The sequence below is a fragment of the Solanum verrucosum genome, unplaced genomic scaffold (assembly GCF_900185275.1).
Source record: "Solanum verrucosum unplaced genomic scaffold, falcon-dt-bn FXZP01000079.1, whole genome shotgun sequence".
Taxonomy (NCBI): domain Eukaryota; kingdom Viridiplantae; phylum Streptophyta; class Magnoliopsida; order Solanales; family Solanaceae; genus Solanum; species Solanum verrucosum.
In genome coordinates this window covers 4,584,667-4,604,794 of record NW_026020368.1, presented here as the reverse complement: position 1 = coordinate 4,604,794, position 20,128 = coordinate 4,584,667, and the positions used below count along the sequence as shown (strand labels likewise).

At 32.4% G+C, this 20,128-nt stretch overlaps 2 protein-coding genes across 2 annotated transcripts in view; one reads left to right on the top strand and one right to left on the bottom strand.

Annotated features, from left to right (window-relative positions):
• The window catches only part of LOC125838141 (signal recognition particle 14 kDa protein), a 325,612-nt gene that overhangs the window by 107,487 nt on the left and 197,997 nt on the right, over positions 1 to 20,128 (bottom strand). The gene's annotated exons all lie outside the window — the stretch shown is intronic.
• LOC125838026 (uncharacterized) lies at positions 7,700 to 8,374 on the top strand. Its single transcript, XM_049517078.1, has one exon. It carries the CDS (start codon positions 7,700 to 7,702, stop codon positions 8,372 to 8,374), a length of 675 nt encoding a protein of 224 aa, XP_049373035.1.

The window sequence follows — 20,128 nt, the reverse complement described above, 5'->3', positions numbered from 1 at the left end:
AATACTCAAATCAGAACCCATAGGGTCCACACATGGACCATGTATCACCGCCGGAACCAGATCCCATCGGCATCCAAATCGCTAGCCGGAACTAGTTCATCTCATATATCTCTAGCCAGAGCTAGTCTCAACTGTGTCTCATATCCATCCATCCTCATATCAGTGTCTCAGAACTCATGCAACAGATAGTTCACACATGGGATGAATAATGAATATGCACATGTCATCAATCACAATCATATCACGATCACATCATAGTATTACACATCATCTGTCTCAATCACAACCATATCACAACCACATCATAGTATTACACATCACATGTCTCAATCACAACCAATTCAGGCCACATCATAGTATTACACATCACATGTCTCAATCACAACCATATCACGACCACATCATAGTATTACACATCATCTGTCTCAACATCAATGTTTGTATCAATCATAGCCTACTCATGCTCTTCTATCCCCTCAATATCAGTTATCACATGACTTATTCAACAAATTCAAGTCACATATAACACATTTAGCTCGTTTTATTCCCCATCTTTCATTTACAACAATTTCAATCAACAAATAAAACTCATCCTCAATCCCCATTACTCCCCAACACAATTAGGAAAGTAGTCATGCGTAGTCTAAGAGTTTTACAAAGTTTGGAAGCCACTTGCCTTAAAACGAACTCCAAAAGTTACTTGACTTGAGCGTTTCCTTTTCGAGTATAATTCGGATCACGATAATCTATTCAAACAATTAGTCACAATCACAATTCGAGTCCAATGACACCAAAATCAAGAAATTTAGGGAAAAAGGGCAAAATGGTCCAAAAGTCTCATACCGGAAAACGATACCCAAATCTGGAAATTTTTTATGTAAAGTGATCCTTAAAGTATTTGGAAGCTAATGGTGAAAACCAATTTGAAATCGGAGTTGAAATCAATTCACAAACTCAATTTGAAGGAAAATCCACATTCTTGAAGAAACCTAAAATATTCGGATCCGAAACCCCGACTCGAAAATGAAAATATCTCTTGAAAAACATATGCTTAGATAGGTTCAAATATGAAATTTCATCAAAAACGGAGTTAAGATTGACCTTGAAATTCTCAATTTATCAAACTTTAACTTTACCGGGAAAGTCCAACTTGTACGCGGTTAATATGATGAAAATAATCGATGAATCAATAATTTTATGTTAAAATCAGTTTACCCATAACATAAGGATCGTAAATATACCTTTTTCATCAAAAAGGGAGTCCAAATCGATAAAACCCCAATTTTTTCCAAGAGATTTACGGATAAGAAAAAAAACCAGATAAAGAAATTATGAGAAAATGTCGAATTGAAGATTGAATACTAACCCTCATATTAATTCAAGAAGAAACCCGTAAGAATCACTCCATTCCGATCTCTAGAACTCCCGATATGCTCAAAATACCAAATGAACACAATCTGAGATTTTTATAACAGTACATGGCTGTTATGCACCAGAAAAACAGCAGTTAATCTTTCACTAAAAAGACCGTAATTTCCTCATACGATAGTGAAATGACCCGATTCTTTTTTGTAAATGTCTTAAATAATGATACGGACCTGCTCGTTCAATCGGAGCTCAATTTCATGCTCGTTGCGCAGTCAAATATCATTTCTACTCGGTAAACAATTATTTCTTATTTACGATAAAAGTCCAATCTCGAGTTAGCGAAAATGCACCAAAATTTGCAGATAAGTCCTATAATTCATGCTCAAAATTTTAGAACCTTCGGAATAATTTTTCGACCATTAAAACTAATAATGAACCCTTTAGTTGCCACAATTTGCTGAAATAGTGTCAAAGCATCCAAGAAGCTTAAAAGCTCACCCAAAACACATTTGGCACTTCCTAAACACAAACCAAATATGCTACTAGCTTGAAAATGACATTTCGGACTCAATGAAATCGTCGGAATTTGAATTCGAGGCCTCCTTGACCCGGTATCCGATAAGGCATCAAGAAACAAACTTTAGGCTCAAAAACTCGAAACGCACTCAGGGCCTCTAAATATTCAACCAAGACTCATTCTAGACTTAGAATCACCCCCTGAATCCAACGGTGCCCTCAAAATTCCATTTCGAGCCCCGAAACCTCGTTTGTTGACCAAAGTCAACTCTTGATCAAAATTTCACAATTTTTGCAACTTAGGACCTCAAATCTTCGTTTTAACTCCAAATTCGACTCCGTAAATTCTCATAGACCCGTTTCAACATTCTAAAACTGCTGAAATTGACGGAAATCCGATTCGAGTCTCGAAACTCCAAATGACTCGAAATAGCACTTTTAACCAAACTTTAACTCTTAAAAACTCAACTTTCCAAAAACTCTACTTTTCATCAATTTTCCTTCAAACCAACTTCGAAAATACAACAATTAGGACTCGGGGCAACTATCGGGAGGGGTAAAACGGTCATTTTATGAAAATTTCCAAAAATGACCTTTAGGGTCATTACATTAATCACCACTAAAAATCATGTTCGTCCTCGAACATAAAGTAGAAGAAGGCAAAAATACTCGACGCTATCAACCCCGAGGTGAAATTTCCGAACTCAATAATTACTACTCCAAACGAACCCATTCTTAAACCTTATCCCAAAAATCCATAAAAAGGATTCCCAAATCAATCTTGACAACTTTACCCTCAAAGGGTTATTTCAAACCACCGACTAACTCAAAGACTGAATTTGAATCTAAGATCTCAAAACCACAACATATTTACCATGACAAACCCCTAATCATGTAACCACGAGAGAAATTTCGGAATCAATAACCACAGAAAAATCAAGGATGAACCTAAATCAGTCACCAAGCTCTCACAACACACGAACCATCACCGACTCTAGAAAAAAATTCTATTCTCATTACCACATTTTCACAAGTCTGAGTCATACTAATCTGATGCATATCCATCGAGCACCCATCTTGGAATAATCACGCTTATCTAACCCACAGATAAAAATGATCAAGTATCCAACAGATGTGTATTCAGTAGGACAGACATGCATCACGACTACATGACATCATTATTGCATTTTGCATCGCATTTGCCCTATCTTTTTCTGTGATGTGTGGATTGTATCGGTTTACCCTTCTTATGTGGAATTTGATCTACTTGCTCTTATTTGTTGATCTGAGGTTGATGAGGATATACTGTTGGTTCTGGCTGTTGAATATGATCTGTTTAGTATAGGTTGGTTGGTTTGCTGCTAGATTGAAGTTTCGGTGGTTCAGTTGGGATTGAAAAGAGTTATTTGTAGCTGCTAGTTTTGCTTAGTTTAGAGTTACTTGCGAGTACCTGTGGTTTTCGGTACTCACCCTTGCTTCTACACAATTGTGTAGGTTGACAGCTCTCTCTCAGATTCGGCTTAGTATTTTCTTTAGCAGATTGAGCTTCGGGACATACTCGAGAGGTAGCGGTTCATTCCAGACGTGTCCTTGAGTTATCTTTACTTTCAGTTTTGTTCTATTCGAGAACTATACTCTGAGACTTGTATATTTTTATTCGAATTCTGTATTTAGAGGTTTGTACATGTGACAACCAAATTCTGGGTAGTGTTGAGTCTTAATTAAAGTCTTTCGCTTATTTATTATCTTTTATTCTCCTATTTCTACTTCTCTATCGTTGTGGTTAGGTTAGGCTGACGTGTCCGGTGGGAAATGGACATGTGCCATCACATCCGGATTTGGGGTGTGACACAATCACATGACTAATCCAAGTTTGTTGCCAAAAACATCATTCAATTATACCCTAAACTTGAACGACATCCTTATGTTATTATAATGAACAAAAAACATCCCTCAATTATTCCAAAAATGGCAAGATTCATCCTCATGTTAGTTTCTATCAAGAAATAATTGTTTAGCCGACAGACCTCTATTATGTTCACTCTCATCCCTCTCTTTTAGCTGATTGATAGGTAATTCTAATTGAAATGGACGGGCAGGAAGGAGTTCTTTATCATCAACTTCATTGTAGCAGTAAGAGTGATTCCTTAATAGATGAGAACAAAAAATATTTCAAGTAAATTATTTCTTAGCACTATATGATTATTAATAGGATAAATACAGAAATATTATTTAAAAGATGTACAGTTTCTCCTTCATTACCAAGAAAGGAGGGAATTTGAAGTATGAATTTTAGTCTATTTTTCTGAGTAGATTCAATAAAAGTATCAGTTTATTTTTTAACACAGAAGTTATATGCTTAGAATTTACATAAATGTTTTTAGTCATGTGATATTATTTTTCTTTTAGAGATATAAATTATATGAATCTTGATTAATACTTCAATATGGGATCATGATTGCTCACCCATGCTGTCTGGGGGGTTGAATCTGATTAATTTCGAGATCTGGAACAAAGAGGCTATTTGTTAATTGTTATGGGAACTTTGCCAATCTAAAGAGAAATCATGGGTAGTATGGGTGCATACATATTATGTCAATGGTAGAGATATATGGAAGAGTGACCTAAGGTGGCCTCGTGGATGATCCAACGAGTCTTTAAAGCCACAAGATATGTAGAAAATGTTGGGATCACTATGGCAGAGTTCATGGGAATGCAACAGTTCTCCATTAAGAAGATGGATCAACTACTATTAGGAGTATTTCCCAAAGTCAGCTGAAGAAAGTTGGTGTGCAACAACAGAGGATGCCCCAAGTGGACTTTAACCCTTTGGCTAGCCATAAAGGGACAGTTACAGACTAGGGACATGCTTGTTCAATGGTTTGTCCATTATCCAGGAATGTTGAGGAATTCATTCATCACTTATTACAGTAACTGGAAGTATATATGGAAACGATTATTACATTTTCAGCGAAAAACAAGACAGAATCAAGGGTGGTTGGAGGAAGTGCAGTGGGCTTAGAGGCGTTGCAAAGGGAAAAGTGAAGTTGCTAGTGTATATAAGATGGTGTTAGCTGTTGCAGTATACCAGGTGTGGCAGGAAAGGATCCTCAAGAGTTTTTCAAGATTCTACAAGGCCACAACATGTTATCATCAAGCAAATTGTACAAGAGGTGTTTCATAGAGCTAGTAGGGTACCTGAGCTAGCATCTTACATAATTAAACTGGATTGTTACCCAGTGTGATGTTATGATTTCTGAAGAACAGATTATAGGAAGGCTAGGTGAGTCTGAAGGGTGCATTTGGCATGTGTTAGTACTAGCCAGTGCAGGTCCTATTCTGCTAGTTTTCATGTTGTATTCTAATTCTTGAGTTATAAGTTTCACTTGGTAAATAATATAATTTACTTACCAAAAAAAGAATTACAACATATAGTATTTATTGTATATTTTTTGAATATTTAAACAGAAGAATATATGTAATTCTTGAAGTAGAGAGACACAAGTAGTAGCGGTCGACTTAGAAAGAAGTCAGACTGATTATTGGCATATTCAATCATATGCCACTAAATCCACACAACAATTAAAAATAAGAATCTGCAGACAATAGTATCCTACACAACTCTTATCTACCACAAGAACATCAACTCTTACTACAAAGAACAAAAAAAAGGAAACCCCAAAATCTTGATTGAATAAACGAATTAACCCAATTTTACATATTTCTATCTCCTTAGAACACAATCCACTTTATATACCACAACAACATCAACACTGATTATAGTCAAGACACGACGCAGAAGAAAGGAAAACCCCAAAATCTTGATTGAATAAACATTTAGCCAATTTAATATACTTCTACTATATATCCATATAACACAATCTTGATTCGAAAAATCACAGAAAGAAATTTCAAAAACACATTCGAGCAAACAACAAGATGAAACAGAAGTATACCTGCAATTCTTGAAGTAGAGAGCCACAAGTAGGAGCGGCCGACTTAGAAAGAAGAGACTGATTATTGGCATATTCAATCATATGTCACTAAAGTCACACACCCCTTATGATCCATTCAAAAAATTCATATTTCCCATCCCATAGCAATTAAAAACAAGAATCTGAACCCCCAAAGGTCAAGATTATCCTAGACAACTCTAACAAGATCAACTCTTACTACAAAGACGAAGAAAAAAGGAAACCCCAAAATCTTGATTGAATAAACGAATTAACCCAATTTAATATGTTTCTATCTCGTTAAAACGCAGAAAGAAAGAGCAAGAATCAATTTTAACAAACAAGAATATGAAACAGAAGCATACCTGCATTTCTTGAAGTAGTAGTAACCGAGAGAGGAGAGGAAACATCCACCATACCGGCGGGAGAATTTATATATACATCCACCGTCTTAACCAAATTAAAAGACGGTGGACAATTTATTCCTTTAATTCTCTACTACAATACTAAAATGTTAAAAATTAAAATGTTTCAAAAATAGTCATTTAATACTCCCTCCGTTTCACAAAGATTGATCTGGTTTGACTTGGCACGAGTTTAATATTAAGGGAAGACTTTTGCCATATCATCACAAATATATATAAACTACCGATTATGCCCTTCAGTGAAGTAAATGAACTTGTGAAAAGAAGAGAAAGTGAATGAATACGTGTTAATACCAAAAAGAAACTTCAAATACTGTACACAATTATGACATCTCTAGCATGCTGTCTCATTTGCATTAAATGTGTGTCCATTTTTAATTTTCTTTAAGTTTGTCATTTCTCTCTCATAAAAAATCATTCTTCAATTTTCTTTTTTTAATTTAGTGTCTAATCCAATTCTCTCTTTTTCTTGAAGAGCAAAGCTTATCTTAGTGAAGATTAGCAATGTTAAAAAAAATTCAACAATTACAGGTTGATTTATTTATTTATTTCAACAATTACAGGTTAATTTATTGGTTTTTGTATTCTTTTATATTCTTCATTATTTTAAAAAAGATTACTCATGATTTCCTATTCTACATAGCCTCCAACAATGATTAAAGATTTTGGAGGGTAAATTTTCGTTTCCCTCCATGGAGCCAAATAATTTTGCTAAATATTTTAAATTTATTGATAATAAGGTTATGTATTTATAGTGATGCTGAGATTTTTTAACCTTTGTACATACAAAAACAATGAACTCACAATTAAATCCAACTACAGTAAATTCAAGACTATATTGCAAAGATCATCAAGTTATTGGTGAATGGCTTTTGAAAGAAAGCAAAGCAGGGCGTCTTCGATATGGGTCTGTAAAGCAAGCTGCAGAGTTATTTCACACTTCGGAAAGTACGATCAAACGAATTTGGAGACAAACAAGATTATCTCTTGATAATGGAACTACATTAAAATCTTTCACCGAGACTTGTTGGTACAGTTGGGAGAAAACGAATTCAAATCGATCTTAATCGAATAAAAGAAATTCCTCTTTATCGTCGAACAAATATTTGATCTTTAGCATGTGCGGTCAACGTGTCAACATCAACTCTTTTTCGACGTATCAAAGAAGGTGCTATAAGGGCTCACACAAATGCTATAAAGCCTCATCTGACAGAGAATAATAAAAAGGTAAGGGTTCAATTTTGTTTATCAATGCTTGATCCGGATACTCTTCATTCGAATCCAAAATTTTCAGATATGTTCAATTATGTTCACATAGATGAAAAATGATTTCTTCTATCTAAGAAATGTGAACGGTACTATCTCCTCCCAGAAGAACTAGAGTCTAATCCATATAGATCATGTAAAAGTAAGAACTTCATCACCAAAGTTATGTCCATGGCTGCTGTTGCACGTCCTAGATTTGATCAAAATGGAGTTGAATTGTTCTCGGGAAAAATAGGGATCTTTCCTTTTGTGGTCAAGGAGGCAGCCAAGCGGAATAGCAAAAATCGAGCTGCAAGAACTTTGGAAACAAAACCTATTTTATCTGTGACTAAAGATATCACAAGGGATTGCTTGATCAAAAAAGTTCTTCCAGCAATTAGATCAAAATGGCCAATTTCAGAGTCAAATACTCTCATTTTCATCCAACAAGATAACGCAAGACCTCATATTGATATAAACGATATGGAATTTAACGAAGCTGCTCGAGAAGGTGGATTTGATATCAGACTTTGCTTTCAACCTCCTAATAGCCCGGATTTAAATGTTTTAGATCTTGGATTCTTTAGAGCCATTCAATCTCTTCAATATCAAAAGGCTCTTTTAACCATTGATAAGTTGATAAATGCAGTTGAAACATCTTTTAACGAAATGAAATGGGAGCGACTCAATCACGTGTTTCTAACTTTGCAAGCTTGCATGATTGAAGTGATGAAAGCTAAAGGAGGGAACAACTATAAAGTGCCACACATGATGAAAGAAAGATTAGAACGAGAAGGAAATCTTCCGATTCAACTTTCTTGTGTTATTGACATTGTCAATGAAGCTAATGCTCTGCTTCAAGTGTGATATGAAATATATGTATGTCAATCCTAATAGGAGTTGGTGCGGCCTCTTTTTTGGTATAAGATCATATATGTAGATAATCTTTTTTTTGTATAAGCTCCTACATGGCTGGCCTTTTTTATCTTATTTTATGTAAATTTCTACATCTAAAATTAATGTAATTTTATCTCTCAATTGAAGAGATTAATGTACACAAAGAAATTATTCATATTATGAGTGTTTTTAAATTTGATGGTCTCAACTAAGCCTTTTGATAATTCAATAGTGATATGCACTTGAATATTCCTATGATGGTGTTAATAAGAAAATTTCTTTGTTGAAAAATTATGAATTGGTACTATCCTAAGTATTGCACTAGAAAAAAAATGAAAGAGACAAAAAATTAGGAAAGAATAAAATAGAAAGAAGAAGTTAAAAGTGGCAAAGTTAACAATTTAATTGGTTGTACTTTTAAATGATTACCGTATTTTCCATCCAATAAAAAATATTAATCTGACATGTTTTTATATCAGTGGGTCCATGCTTAGTGAATTTTTAAATTGATGGTAAGGGTATTATTGGAATCATAAAATTTAGGTGTTGCCATAAAAGGAAATGGGTCATTTATTTTGAAACAGACTAAAAAGGAAAGGAGGTCAATCTTTTTGAAACGGAGGGAGTATTATTTTTTAAAATACTTATTTTTGAAATAGATAAGATATCCTAATATTTAGTACTTTATTTTAAAATTGCCAAAAGTATTTCATATTCCTAATTCTGCAAAAAGTAAGATTTGAGATTCCTAATTATGATTTAATTATTTTTTAAAATGTAAAACACTCATTATTTTAAATTTTGAAAGAAAAAAAAAATCTAAAACGCAAAGATTGTCCATACCACGTGAAATGATTATATAAAAGAATAGCTAGTTACTACTTTTGTTGACGAGTGGATCTTTATAAAATTGTGTTTATCTGAAACTTTATAATAGCAAATATTTATTTATAAAAGAAACATGAAGATATGTGATTTGTCAATGTGGCGCCTTAGAATACTTGTTTATAAACTATATGGTTTGCTCGATCATTTGTAAAATTGTATAAGAATTGGAGAAATTTTGATAATTTTCACAACTTGTTGGGTTTTCATGTCCAAACAATACTTCAACTTCAAATCAATCCCCTCTCTGATACATTTCTATCCTCTTTCGAATACATCCCTCCCCTCTAGGATACATCTCTATTCCCTCTCGGACACATCCCTCCGTTAAGTAATGTATCATTTGCAATGTATCAGACAACCAAAAAATGTATCTGAAAGCAATTGAAAATCTGTGATTTTTGTAATTGAGAAAACTTTTGAAATAGGATATAATTAGCCCCAAATATATAATTTTTTTGTAAAATTCCCTATTAATATTGTGATGATAACGTGACACGATTTGTATAAAAATTGAGAAGAATGAAGTTTTGAGACATTGTATATCCCCTTAGAGATATGTGTATATCATGAACCTCATAGAAACTTTTACATAAATACCAATTTGTAGAAATTTTTTAAAGTATCAGCTATAGCTAGATGTATATAAAACTTTTCCTAATTTGTTGGCAAATGAAATATAAAATAATATAGACAAGAAAATTGCTATATTGTTGTTTGAGAATTTTTTATCAAATAAGAAGCACTAGAACGCAAGAAGAGAGGAGACTCGCATCCGCATAATATTTGACATGCATCTGCTTAGAGATTAGCTTATCCCGCATAGTTTTAAACTCACTTCATATCTACCCCGCACCGCCCCATTATCATTCCTAACCTCATAGAAAAAAAGCTTGCCCTTTTCCTATTTCATGTTTGCTCTTCGATGAGAGGCTTCCCCAACATCTTCTTTTAAAAATTCGACCTATCATAAACGTGAATCGTTTCAAGCAAATTATATATTAAATGATTCGAAATCTCAAGAGAATTTCATATTATTTACCCAAAAACAGCCAGTCTCTGCCTTTCTCCTCTTCTTCTTCTTTAAAATTTGATGTACCGCAAACATAAATCATTTCGAGCGAATTATATATCAAAAGATTTGAAATATCGAGAGGAATTCATATATAAAATTTGGGACTGTTTAGAGGATATTTTGAGTTGGTTAGAATTAAATAGTCAGTGTATACTTCATGTATAGAGTATAGTTAATATATTCAGTTTTTTGAGTGTATCATAATGTATAGTCAGTGTGTAGTAACTATATTCAGTTTTCAGTGTACCATAATGTATAGTCAGTATATACTTTCTGTAACTTTTGACTATTTTCTATGTAAATAAAAATAAGACTGTATTTATTGTAAATTAATTACGAAATTATCTCTTGTGAAAATAGAGGGAAAATGGTTTTAGATCGGTATACATCTATGTATATATCTTCCTGGATATATGTGCATATATTTTCTGTATGTTTGTGTATTACATGTATATTTTATTTATAAGAAAAATTGTGGTGTGATACAAGTGATATGTTGTTACACTGACGCTTTTCATATCCATTACGACTCTTAATTTTGATTCTAAATCACCTCCAATATTCCTCATCTTTTGTATATATCCTCATTCATGTGTTCTAAACAAATTTCAACAAGCACTTTAATTTCAAATTGGCATTTGAAATGTAATTTGAAATTATGATTTTATCTCTAATTTTTAGAAAAGTATAATTTGGAATTCCAAATTATGATCTTAATTTTTTTTCATATGCAAACTTCTTATAAGTTTTGTATTTGTACAAAAAAAGACTCATCATTTTAAAATTTACAAAATAAAATAAAATTTAAACTCATGCTCAGCGTGAAGACATTGTTCGTACCATGTGAAAGTTGTATTAAAGAGTAACTAATTACTATTTTTGTTGACAAGTGGATCTTTATAAAATTAAGTATATCTGAAAGTTTGTAATAACAAACATTTGTTTATAAAAGAAAATGGAGATCTGTGATTTATCAATGCGGCGTCTATGGATATTTCGATATCTTGTTTATCAACAATGATTTGCTCATTGGTAAGATTATATATGAATAGGGGAAATTTTGATAGTTTTTACAACTTGCGGGGTTTTCATATTTATGAGAAGAAAATACAATTTAAAAAATTTAATTTGTTTGTCCTAACAGAACTTCAACTTCAAATCAATCTGATTTCACATCATAATTTCATATTGCTTATCATGATTCCATATCGCTTATCGGCCCCGGATGAATGTATCTTTTTGCAAATAAAAAATGTAGCACACATGAAAAAGCAATAAAGAACTTTATCATAAAAAATATAACTTAAATTACATTTTTTTTAAAAAAATTACTTTTCATTATTATATCAATTGTATCCTCGATAAAATCATCAAAATTCAAAACCAAGTAGCATAATTTTTACATAAAATTAGTTATCTCCTGTATTCAGATTAGTAAATCAAAAAAAATAAAAGATGAAAAGAAAAACACAAAGAACTATTCGAGTCCACAGAACCCACTGTGTGTCCTTAAGAAATTTAATCCCCTCAAATACCCGAGGTTGCAGATTAATTCCTCCCAAGATAAAACGGATTAATCATTAAAGAAGTAGCGGTACCTCAAACTTCGATAATTTCAACGAACTCAAAATGACAGTAACGAATCACACACACAGACACGATCGATCGATTTTGTTTTGTAAGAAATGTATGCAAAAGAATGGAAGAATTCGATGCAGAAAAATGAGAGAAAGCCTCTCTATTTATAGCCAACAAAGGGTAAAGCTCACAACCCTTTGGAAAGAAGACAACCTTTCAGAAAAGTCACAACACTTTGGAAGAGGCACAACCTTTCAAATGGTCATAACCCTTCGGCATAGTCACAACCCTTCAGGAGAGTCACAACCCTTCATTTCTTGTTCACACATTTAAAACCCAACATTCCCCCACATGAATAGGGAATGGCTATTGTTAAAGCATATGCATGAAAAACGGTGTGATTCGGAAGTAAGGATTGATTGCATTTGGATTAGTGGGTTTCCCTTTGAACTTTTCATAGTGAACATATATCGGATATACTCGGTCAATTGGTAGATTTGATATCTTTGAACGTCGAGCTTTGGTGTACACCTAGACAACATAAGTCACACAATCAACCCTTGAACTGTTTTTGGTTCTCATTGTTTTGTTCATTTCAGCCATGAACACGTCTTGGTTTATAAATGCGTAGAGAACTGGCCTTACCGGATTCTCCTTCAAGCGGCTTACACTTCACACGTACATAGGTGATTTCTGAATGTGTTATCCCATACATACACCATTTGATATACCCTGTATCAAATTTAGAAACCATTAAAAAGTCTTGATGCCTTTATCCTTGTTACTAAACATTGTCTTATTATGAGAATGGACCATAAAAAATATTTTGACAATGTTGAACCGTCATCAATGACTTTGTTTGATCTCCTTGAACCTAGATCTTGGGATCTCCAGTCTTCTAGGTAGAGTTACCGCCACAATGACTTGTTCTCGGCCATAGTCCCATTCCCTTTGATAATCTATCAACTCCCTCTCTAGTTAGGCCATTTATAAGTGGATCCGACACATTATCATTTGACTTTACATAGTCAATTATAATAATTCCACTAGAGAGTAATTCTCTAACGATATTATGTCTACGTCATATATGACGAGACTTTCCGTTATACATCATGCTCCATGCCCTACCTATTGCAAATTAACTCTCACAGTGTATGCATACTAGAGCTAAAAGGTTTGGGCAAAATATCTTTCAAGAAATTTTGTAGTCATTCAACTTCTTCACCGGCCTTATCTAGAGTGATAAACTCAGATTTCATAGTAGAACGAGCGATACATTTCTGTTTGGAAGATTTCCAAGAGACTGCTCCTCCACCAAGAGTAAATACAAATTCACTCGTGGATTTTACTTCATTTGACCTAGTGATTCAATTTGCATCACTATATTCTTCCAATACTGTTGAATATTAGTTATAATGCAAAGCAATAGTTTTTAAGTATGTTTTAAATACTTCAAAATTCTTTTCATTGTCATCCAGTGAGTTTAATTGAGATTACTCGTGAACCGACTCAGTTTACTAATAGCACGTGCTATATCTGGTCGCGTATACTTTATGATATATATCATACTTCTCAATACTCTAGCATAATCCAATTATGAGTCGCTTTTGCCTTCATTCTTTTGAAGTACAAAACTCATATTTATTGGAGTCTTGACAATATTGAAATCCAAATACTTGAACTTGTCAAGTACCTTCTCAATCACATCAGTAACTTTAATGTCTTTCATATCGAAGTTACTTTCTAGCATATGCTTAGTAGCATTTATATCAGAAATGTCTCTTTTGATGATCAACATGTCATCAACATAAAAACAAACAATGACCTTGTGATTTGGAGTGTCTTTAATGTAAAAATATTTATCACATTCATTAATCTTGAATTCATTTGCCAACATAGTTTGGTCAAACTTCGTATGTCATTATTTGGGCGTTTGTTTTTAGTCCACAAAGTGACTTAACAAGTTTACAGACTTTCTTTTATTTACTAGGTAAACAAAGCCCTCGGATTGTTCCATGTAAATTTCTTCCTCCAATTTTTCATTTTTAAAAAATGTTTTCACATCCATTTTGACGAATTTGAAGGCCATATTTTGCAACTAACGCAATTAACATTTGAATTGATGCAATCCTAGTTAGTGCTATTATCTGTCAAACAAGGCTTTCTTATTGTCTAAAGCCTATGACAACAAGTCTATCTTTGTATTTGCCAATAGTTTCATCAACTCTCTTTTCCTTTTGTAGATACACTTTGAATCCAAAAGTTTATTTCCTGGAGGAAGATCAACCAACTCTCAAGTATGGTTGCTCAAGATTGAATCTATCTTACTATTGACAGCCTTTTCTCAAAGAGAATGAGTTCACAAAGGACAAAACTTTTAGAATATATGAGACTCATTTTCAAAAAGAAATGTTATAAAATCAAACTCATAGGAAGTAATTTGTCCATTGACATTTACTACGCCTCCGGATCTCTTTATTAAGTACATTCTCTTTTGGTTCTTTCCAAGGTCGTTTAGACCTTTCACTTAACTATCCTACGGTTAGGACTTATGAACCATAAATAGACATGCTTTACTATTTGTAGCATATCCAATGAACATACAATCCAAAGTGGTCCTATTTTGACCTGTTTGGGAATAGTTCCCTCATTTCCATTTCTTACATGAAACAGACTGCATTGGAAATTGTTTGATCACTATCTTTCAAGAGTTATTGCTTGTATAAACTTTAAGGGACGACAAACCATTCTTTATCAGGATACAATAAAGCCTGAACAAACACAACTTTCTGTTGCTCCCTTTCTTAACAAACAAAAGTTTTTTTTTTATTTGTTACTCCCTTTACTAACAAACAAAATTTGTTGTTTCTCTCTTTCTGAATAGACAAATTTTATTTTATTTTTGTTGTTCTCTTTTGCTATAATGATAGAACCCCCCACAAATTTTGTGGTAAACCTGAACTTATAAATAGAACATTCAACATTTCTTCAAAGTTTGATTTTTTCCTGTCAACAATTTCATTAGATTGAGGTGAGAATGTGCAGTAGTTTGATGAATGATTCCAATTTCCAAATATATTTTTGCAAAAGAAGATTCATATTCTCCGCATCTACCATTTCTAATCATGACAAACTTTTTATCCAACTAATTTTCAACTTTAGTTTTATATTGCCAATATGTTTCTATTGCTTCTTCTTTACCATTCAGCAAATAAACATAACAATATCTAGTGCAATTGTCAATAAAATTATAAAACACTTTTTCCCACCACGAGATGGTGTTGACTTCATATCACAAATGTCAGTGCAAATCAATTCTAAGGTATTAAACTTCCCTTCAACAACACATACTTGACATTTTGATTTATTGCACTAGAAGTTAGGCAAAACTTCTAATTTGATCAGTTTTTGCAAGGTTTTGTAATTGACATGTCACAAGCACTTATGTCACAAACAATTTGATTCAAGCAAGTAAGAACAAACATAAATACTAAGTTTGAATAGACCTTCTGTGAGGTAACCTCCCACAGATATTTTGTTCTTTACTTTTTTTTATAACTTTCTCAAATACAGACATTGTTTTAGAGTCAATACCTTGTCATATGTCCTTTTCAGAAGGACCTTTCCATAACATTCAATTTGTTATAGAATTACTCATGATCATAGTCTCATCGGTCCAATAAGGGCAATATGACCCAAATGTTTGTTTTACAACACAAACATAACATATCACTTTTCACCAATGTTCATGTCTAATAAAAAAAATTAATAGACATATCTTTTCATGAAAAATCACAATATTTTAAGTGAAACTTTTTCATCAAAGAATACAATTCTTTTGAACGAGTCATATAATTGTGTGGTTTTATACTAGTCATATCATATACTAGTAAAGAGAGACTCAACGTCCACAATATCAAATATACTCCAAGAATTTTGTGGGTCTAATATAATACAAGAATGTCATTAAATTTCATATCTTGTACTTTCAAATTTAAATTAGATAGTAAGTCTAATTTTGTCTTTATCACAAGTAAAGAACCCCCCACATTTTAAATATGTTCTCAAAAAAAATTTCAAGTATTTGAAATTATTTTCCACATATTTTTTCCCATGCTTACACATTGGCAACACGAAGCCTTCTTTTGGAGATTTAATCCATATAAACACCTATTGCAGGCACAAAAATCACTAATTTTATGTCACTAGTGGTTTTTTTTTTCCCGTTTTGTCACAACTAGACAAACCACTTAGTACTTAGAATACTAACAATGAAGATTCAATCTTTATACAACTTGTTTCTAGTTTAACGATGAAATTTTTATATTCTTCTAATCGTTAACCGAATGAACCTTGAATTCTGATGAAGTTTTAATATTCTTCTAATCAGTTTCACATTCAGACAGAGTAGTAAATCAAAAAGGTTTTAATCTCCAGAAACCTCAAATACAACACTGTTTCGAGCTAATGATGAAGATTTTATTTTTTTCAATCATTTAGCCTTAATATTCCAGACGAAGATTTTGTACTCTTCAAGTCAAAATATTCATTCAAACAGAGTATTTACCAAATTGGTGAAGTTTCTATATTCTTCAAACCAATGGACAATCTGATTTGTTCGTGAAGTTCTTATATTCTTCAAATCAAAGGAGAAAAATAAATCTCCAAAAGTCAAACACAATCAAATTTCACATGGAGTAGAAAACTACAAAAGTTTTATTTTTCCTCCTCTAAACAGAATACATATTAATAATAATAATAAAGATATATTCTGAGATCATCACATAATGATCATCTATCCTAACATTTATGAAATAAATTTCATAACTTATAAAGGATAGAAAAAGAAAATAATAATCAAGGAAAATAAAGATAGAACCTGATTTTTACTCTCATTGAATCATATTCTCTGTCAACAATAATTCCATGCAAGTCACTTTTCTTGCTAATTTTTTTTTCTTTTCTCAGTTTCCATCATATTCCTATTTTCCTCAAAAAGACATTTAATTTCAACAAGAAACTAAACTCATGTTCAAATATTGTTAGGAGACAACATTTATTCATTTACTTCTTCTCATAGTTATATAAAACCAAGAATATAGGAAAAAAATTAAAGTGCTCATTTTAACCTTTATGCACAAAATAACTTTTCTCATTGAAAAGAAAACTGAAGGGGTGCAATGCTTGAATGCACTTGGGAAGAAAATAAAAATAATTTTACCCATCCAAGGAAAACTTACTACAAAAAAATATACTCAAACATATTAAAGTAGTACTAATTCATCCCAAATCTCTTTTATCATATGATAAAATAATTCTCTTTTTCTTCTTTTTCTTTCCCCATAAAAAGAACACAGAAAATAGAAGTAATTTCCTTACCACGGAAAATACCAACAATAAATTTCTTAAGCTTGTTATCTCCTGTATACAGATTAGTAAATCAGTAATAATAAAAGATGATAATAAAAACACAAAGAACTATCCGAGTCCACAGATCCCACTGTGTGTCCTTAAGAAATTTAATCACCTCAAGTACCCCGAGGTTGCAGATTAATTCCTCCCAAGATAAAACGGATTAACCATTAAAGAAGTAACGGTACCTCAAACTTCGATAATTTCAACGAACTCAAAATGACAGCAACGAATCACACACACATACACGATCGATCGATTTTGTTTTGTAAGAAATGTATGCAAAAGAAGGGAAGAATTCGATGCAGAAAAATGAGAGAAATCCTCTCTATTTATAGCCAACAAAGGGTAAAGGTCACAATCCCTTTAGAAGACAACCTTTCAGAAAGGTCACAACACTTTGGAAAAGGCACAACCTTTCAAATGGTCACAACCCTTTGGCATAGTCACAACCCTTCAGGAGAGTCACAATCCTTCATTTCCTGTTCACACCTTTAAAACCCAACAAAATTACTATAAGGACAACTAGAATACAACCACCTTTAACGGAATCATTACTTTTGTAAACTGTCATATCCTAAAATCGGGATGAAACGCAATTGACATTCAACACTAATTATCTCTCGAGCGATCTAGATTTGAACTAGTTTTTTTTGTATAGATGACTATACTTTAAAAAAAAATTAACCATGATGAGTCAGGCATTCATGGTTGATTGTTCTTGGAAGCAAGTGTAGTTTTCTAGATCAGAGAAATTGAACTAGGAACATATTGATCAGGACCAATTAGACTAACTCAATAATAACAAAAAAATGAAATTAAAGTTGTGTTCTTTTAAAATTTAATTGTCTTGTGAAAAATTAAACAAGTGCATGCAACAAGACTTTTGTCTTGTGTAGATGTGACAGAGCAGCAGGACTTGTGTATGTGTTCTAGCCATGCCTGGTTAGTGAATGATCAGGTTGGACCACCAAGAGTAGGGAATCCCCGCCATTAATTATAGATTTCGAGTTTGACTTTTGAATATGAAAAAGAATTTTGATAGATAGTAATTCTTTACTTTAATGGATTAATCGGGGATTTACTCCGACATAAAACATGAAACTAAAAACAAGAGAGTATATATTACTTATTAGTCATGAAAGGAATTTCAAATCGTAAAACATCTCTTACAAGGTCGTATTTGTTATGAAACAATGGTTAATGAAAGCGATACACCATGTTTGTATAGGCTGCGAAAGTCCCAAATAATTACACCACATGTGTGTGACTCAAGGAATTTTTTCCAAGTAACTCATTGGGCCTACCAGCCCATTCGTTTTGCGATGGACTCGTCGTGGCTCATTACTTTATCCATCGCAATGGTGAAAACTAATAGTTTTAATAAGTAGGACAACTAAAATGAATCTTAGCGAATTTTTAATTTCTAAAGCTAGATCTTTGATAATGTTTGCTAGTGATTTTTTAAAAATAATTTGATTAAAAACTAATCTAAAGTAACTAATTTAGCCCACTCACCTATGTTGTTAACATCATTTGATTTCATATGTTTGGGGATATTGTTTAGTGGGGTAGGGTCAAAAGAAAATGACTTGAAAAAACAAGATGAAACATGGATAATGATATCACATATAGCAAAATACTGAAAAGGAAAACAAAGAATGAGAGATCATAAGATTTTGTGGTCCAGTAATGAACATATACTATGACTTTGGCCAATAATAATAATAATAATAATAATAACAATAATAATAAATAATAAAAAGATAGCCTGAAAACCTGCATACATGTGGGTTCTTACATTAATTAGTAGTTTTCACTTTTCTGTCACTATTTTTTTTTCTCTTTTTGGAGTCAAACTTTAGGTTCACATTTGAATAGAGAAAACAAATATCAACCTTGAGTTATAGTATTAATTTTCCCATGTATTCCCAATTCATACTTCTAGAGTTCTAGTAATTTTAATTAACTAGTACTGATTTGCCATGGCTAAATGACTTGTCTAGGCATACCACATTTTTCAATAAACTTATCTAATGATTCTCTAACAGTATATTTGCTCTGTCTTTTACTTGTCTGATTTGTATTTTGTGCTTATTTTACTGATGAGTTTGAAAATCTAAACTTGACTACTCGTGCATCAATTAATTTGGGAAATGATAACTTAATAATAAGGATAAAATTGAAAGAAAAATTAATTATGGCCTATGATTTGTAAGCATATAGAATTTCTTTGTTCAATTCTTCTTCAATAATATATTAGTAGTGATATATAAAAAGTAGAAAGAAAAAATTGGTGATATAAAAGGGGAAATTCCTTTTATGAAGACAAACCAACCAACAAAGAAAGAATTTATAGGTTCATAATGGAATAAAGCTTCTTGTTGTTAGAACCTCATCAATTTATCTCATTGTTAGTGCCATAAGTAAAGTTTTAAAAAGTAAATATATAGAAAAGAAGTAATTATGTCTAACTTCTTTCTATTTTTGTGTTGAAGAATACGATAATTCCTTGTTTTAAACAGCTACTATGACTCTAAAAAGATTTGGCATCTTGCCTTTTTGTAATCATATGATTTTAGTGCATGGATCAGTTTTCGTGTACCTTGACTAATTCCACGAGGTATTGATGACTCTAAAAAGATTTGTCATCTTGTTTTTTATATGATTTTAGTGTTCGGACCAACTTTCACGCACTTTGACTAATTTCGCAGGTTACTGTCATCCACAAAAGGTATCAAGTATAGCTTAGCTCTCTCTATCCACCAAAACTA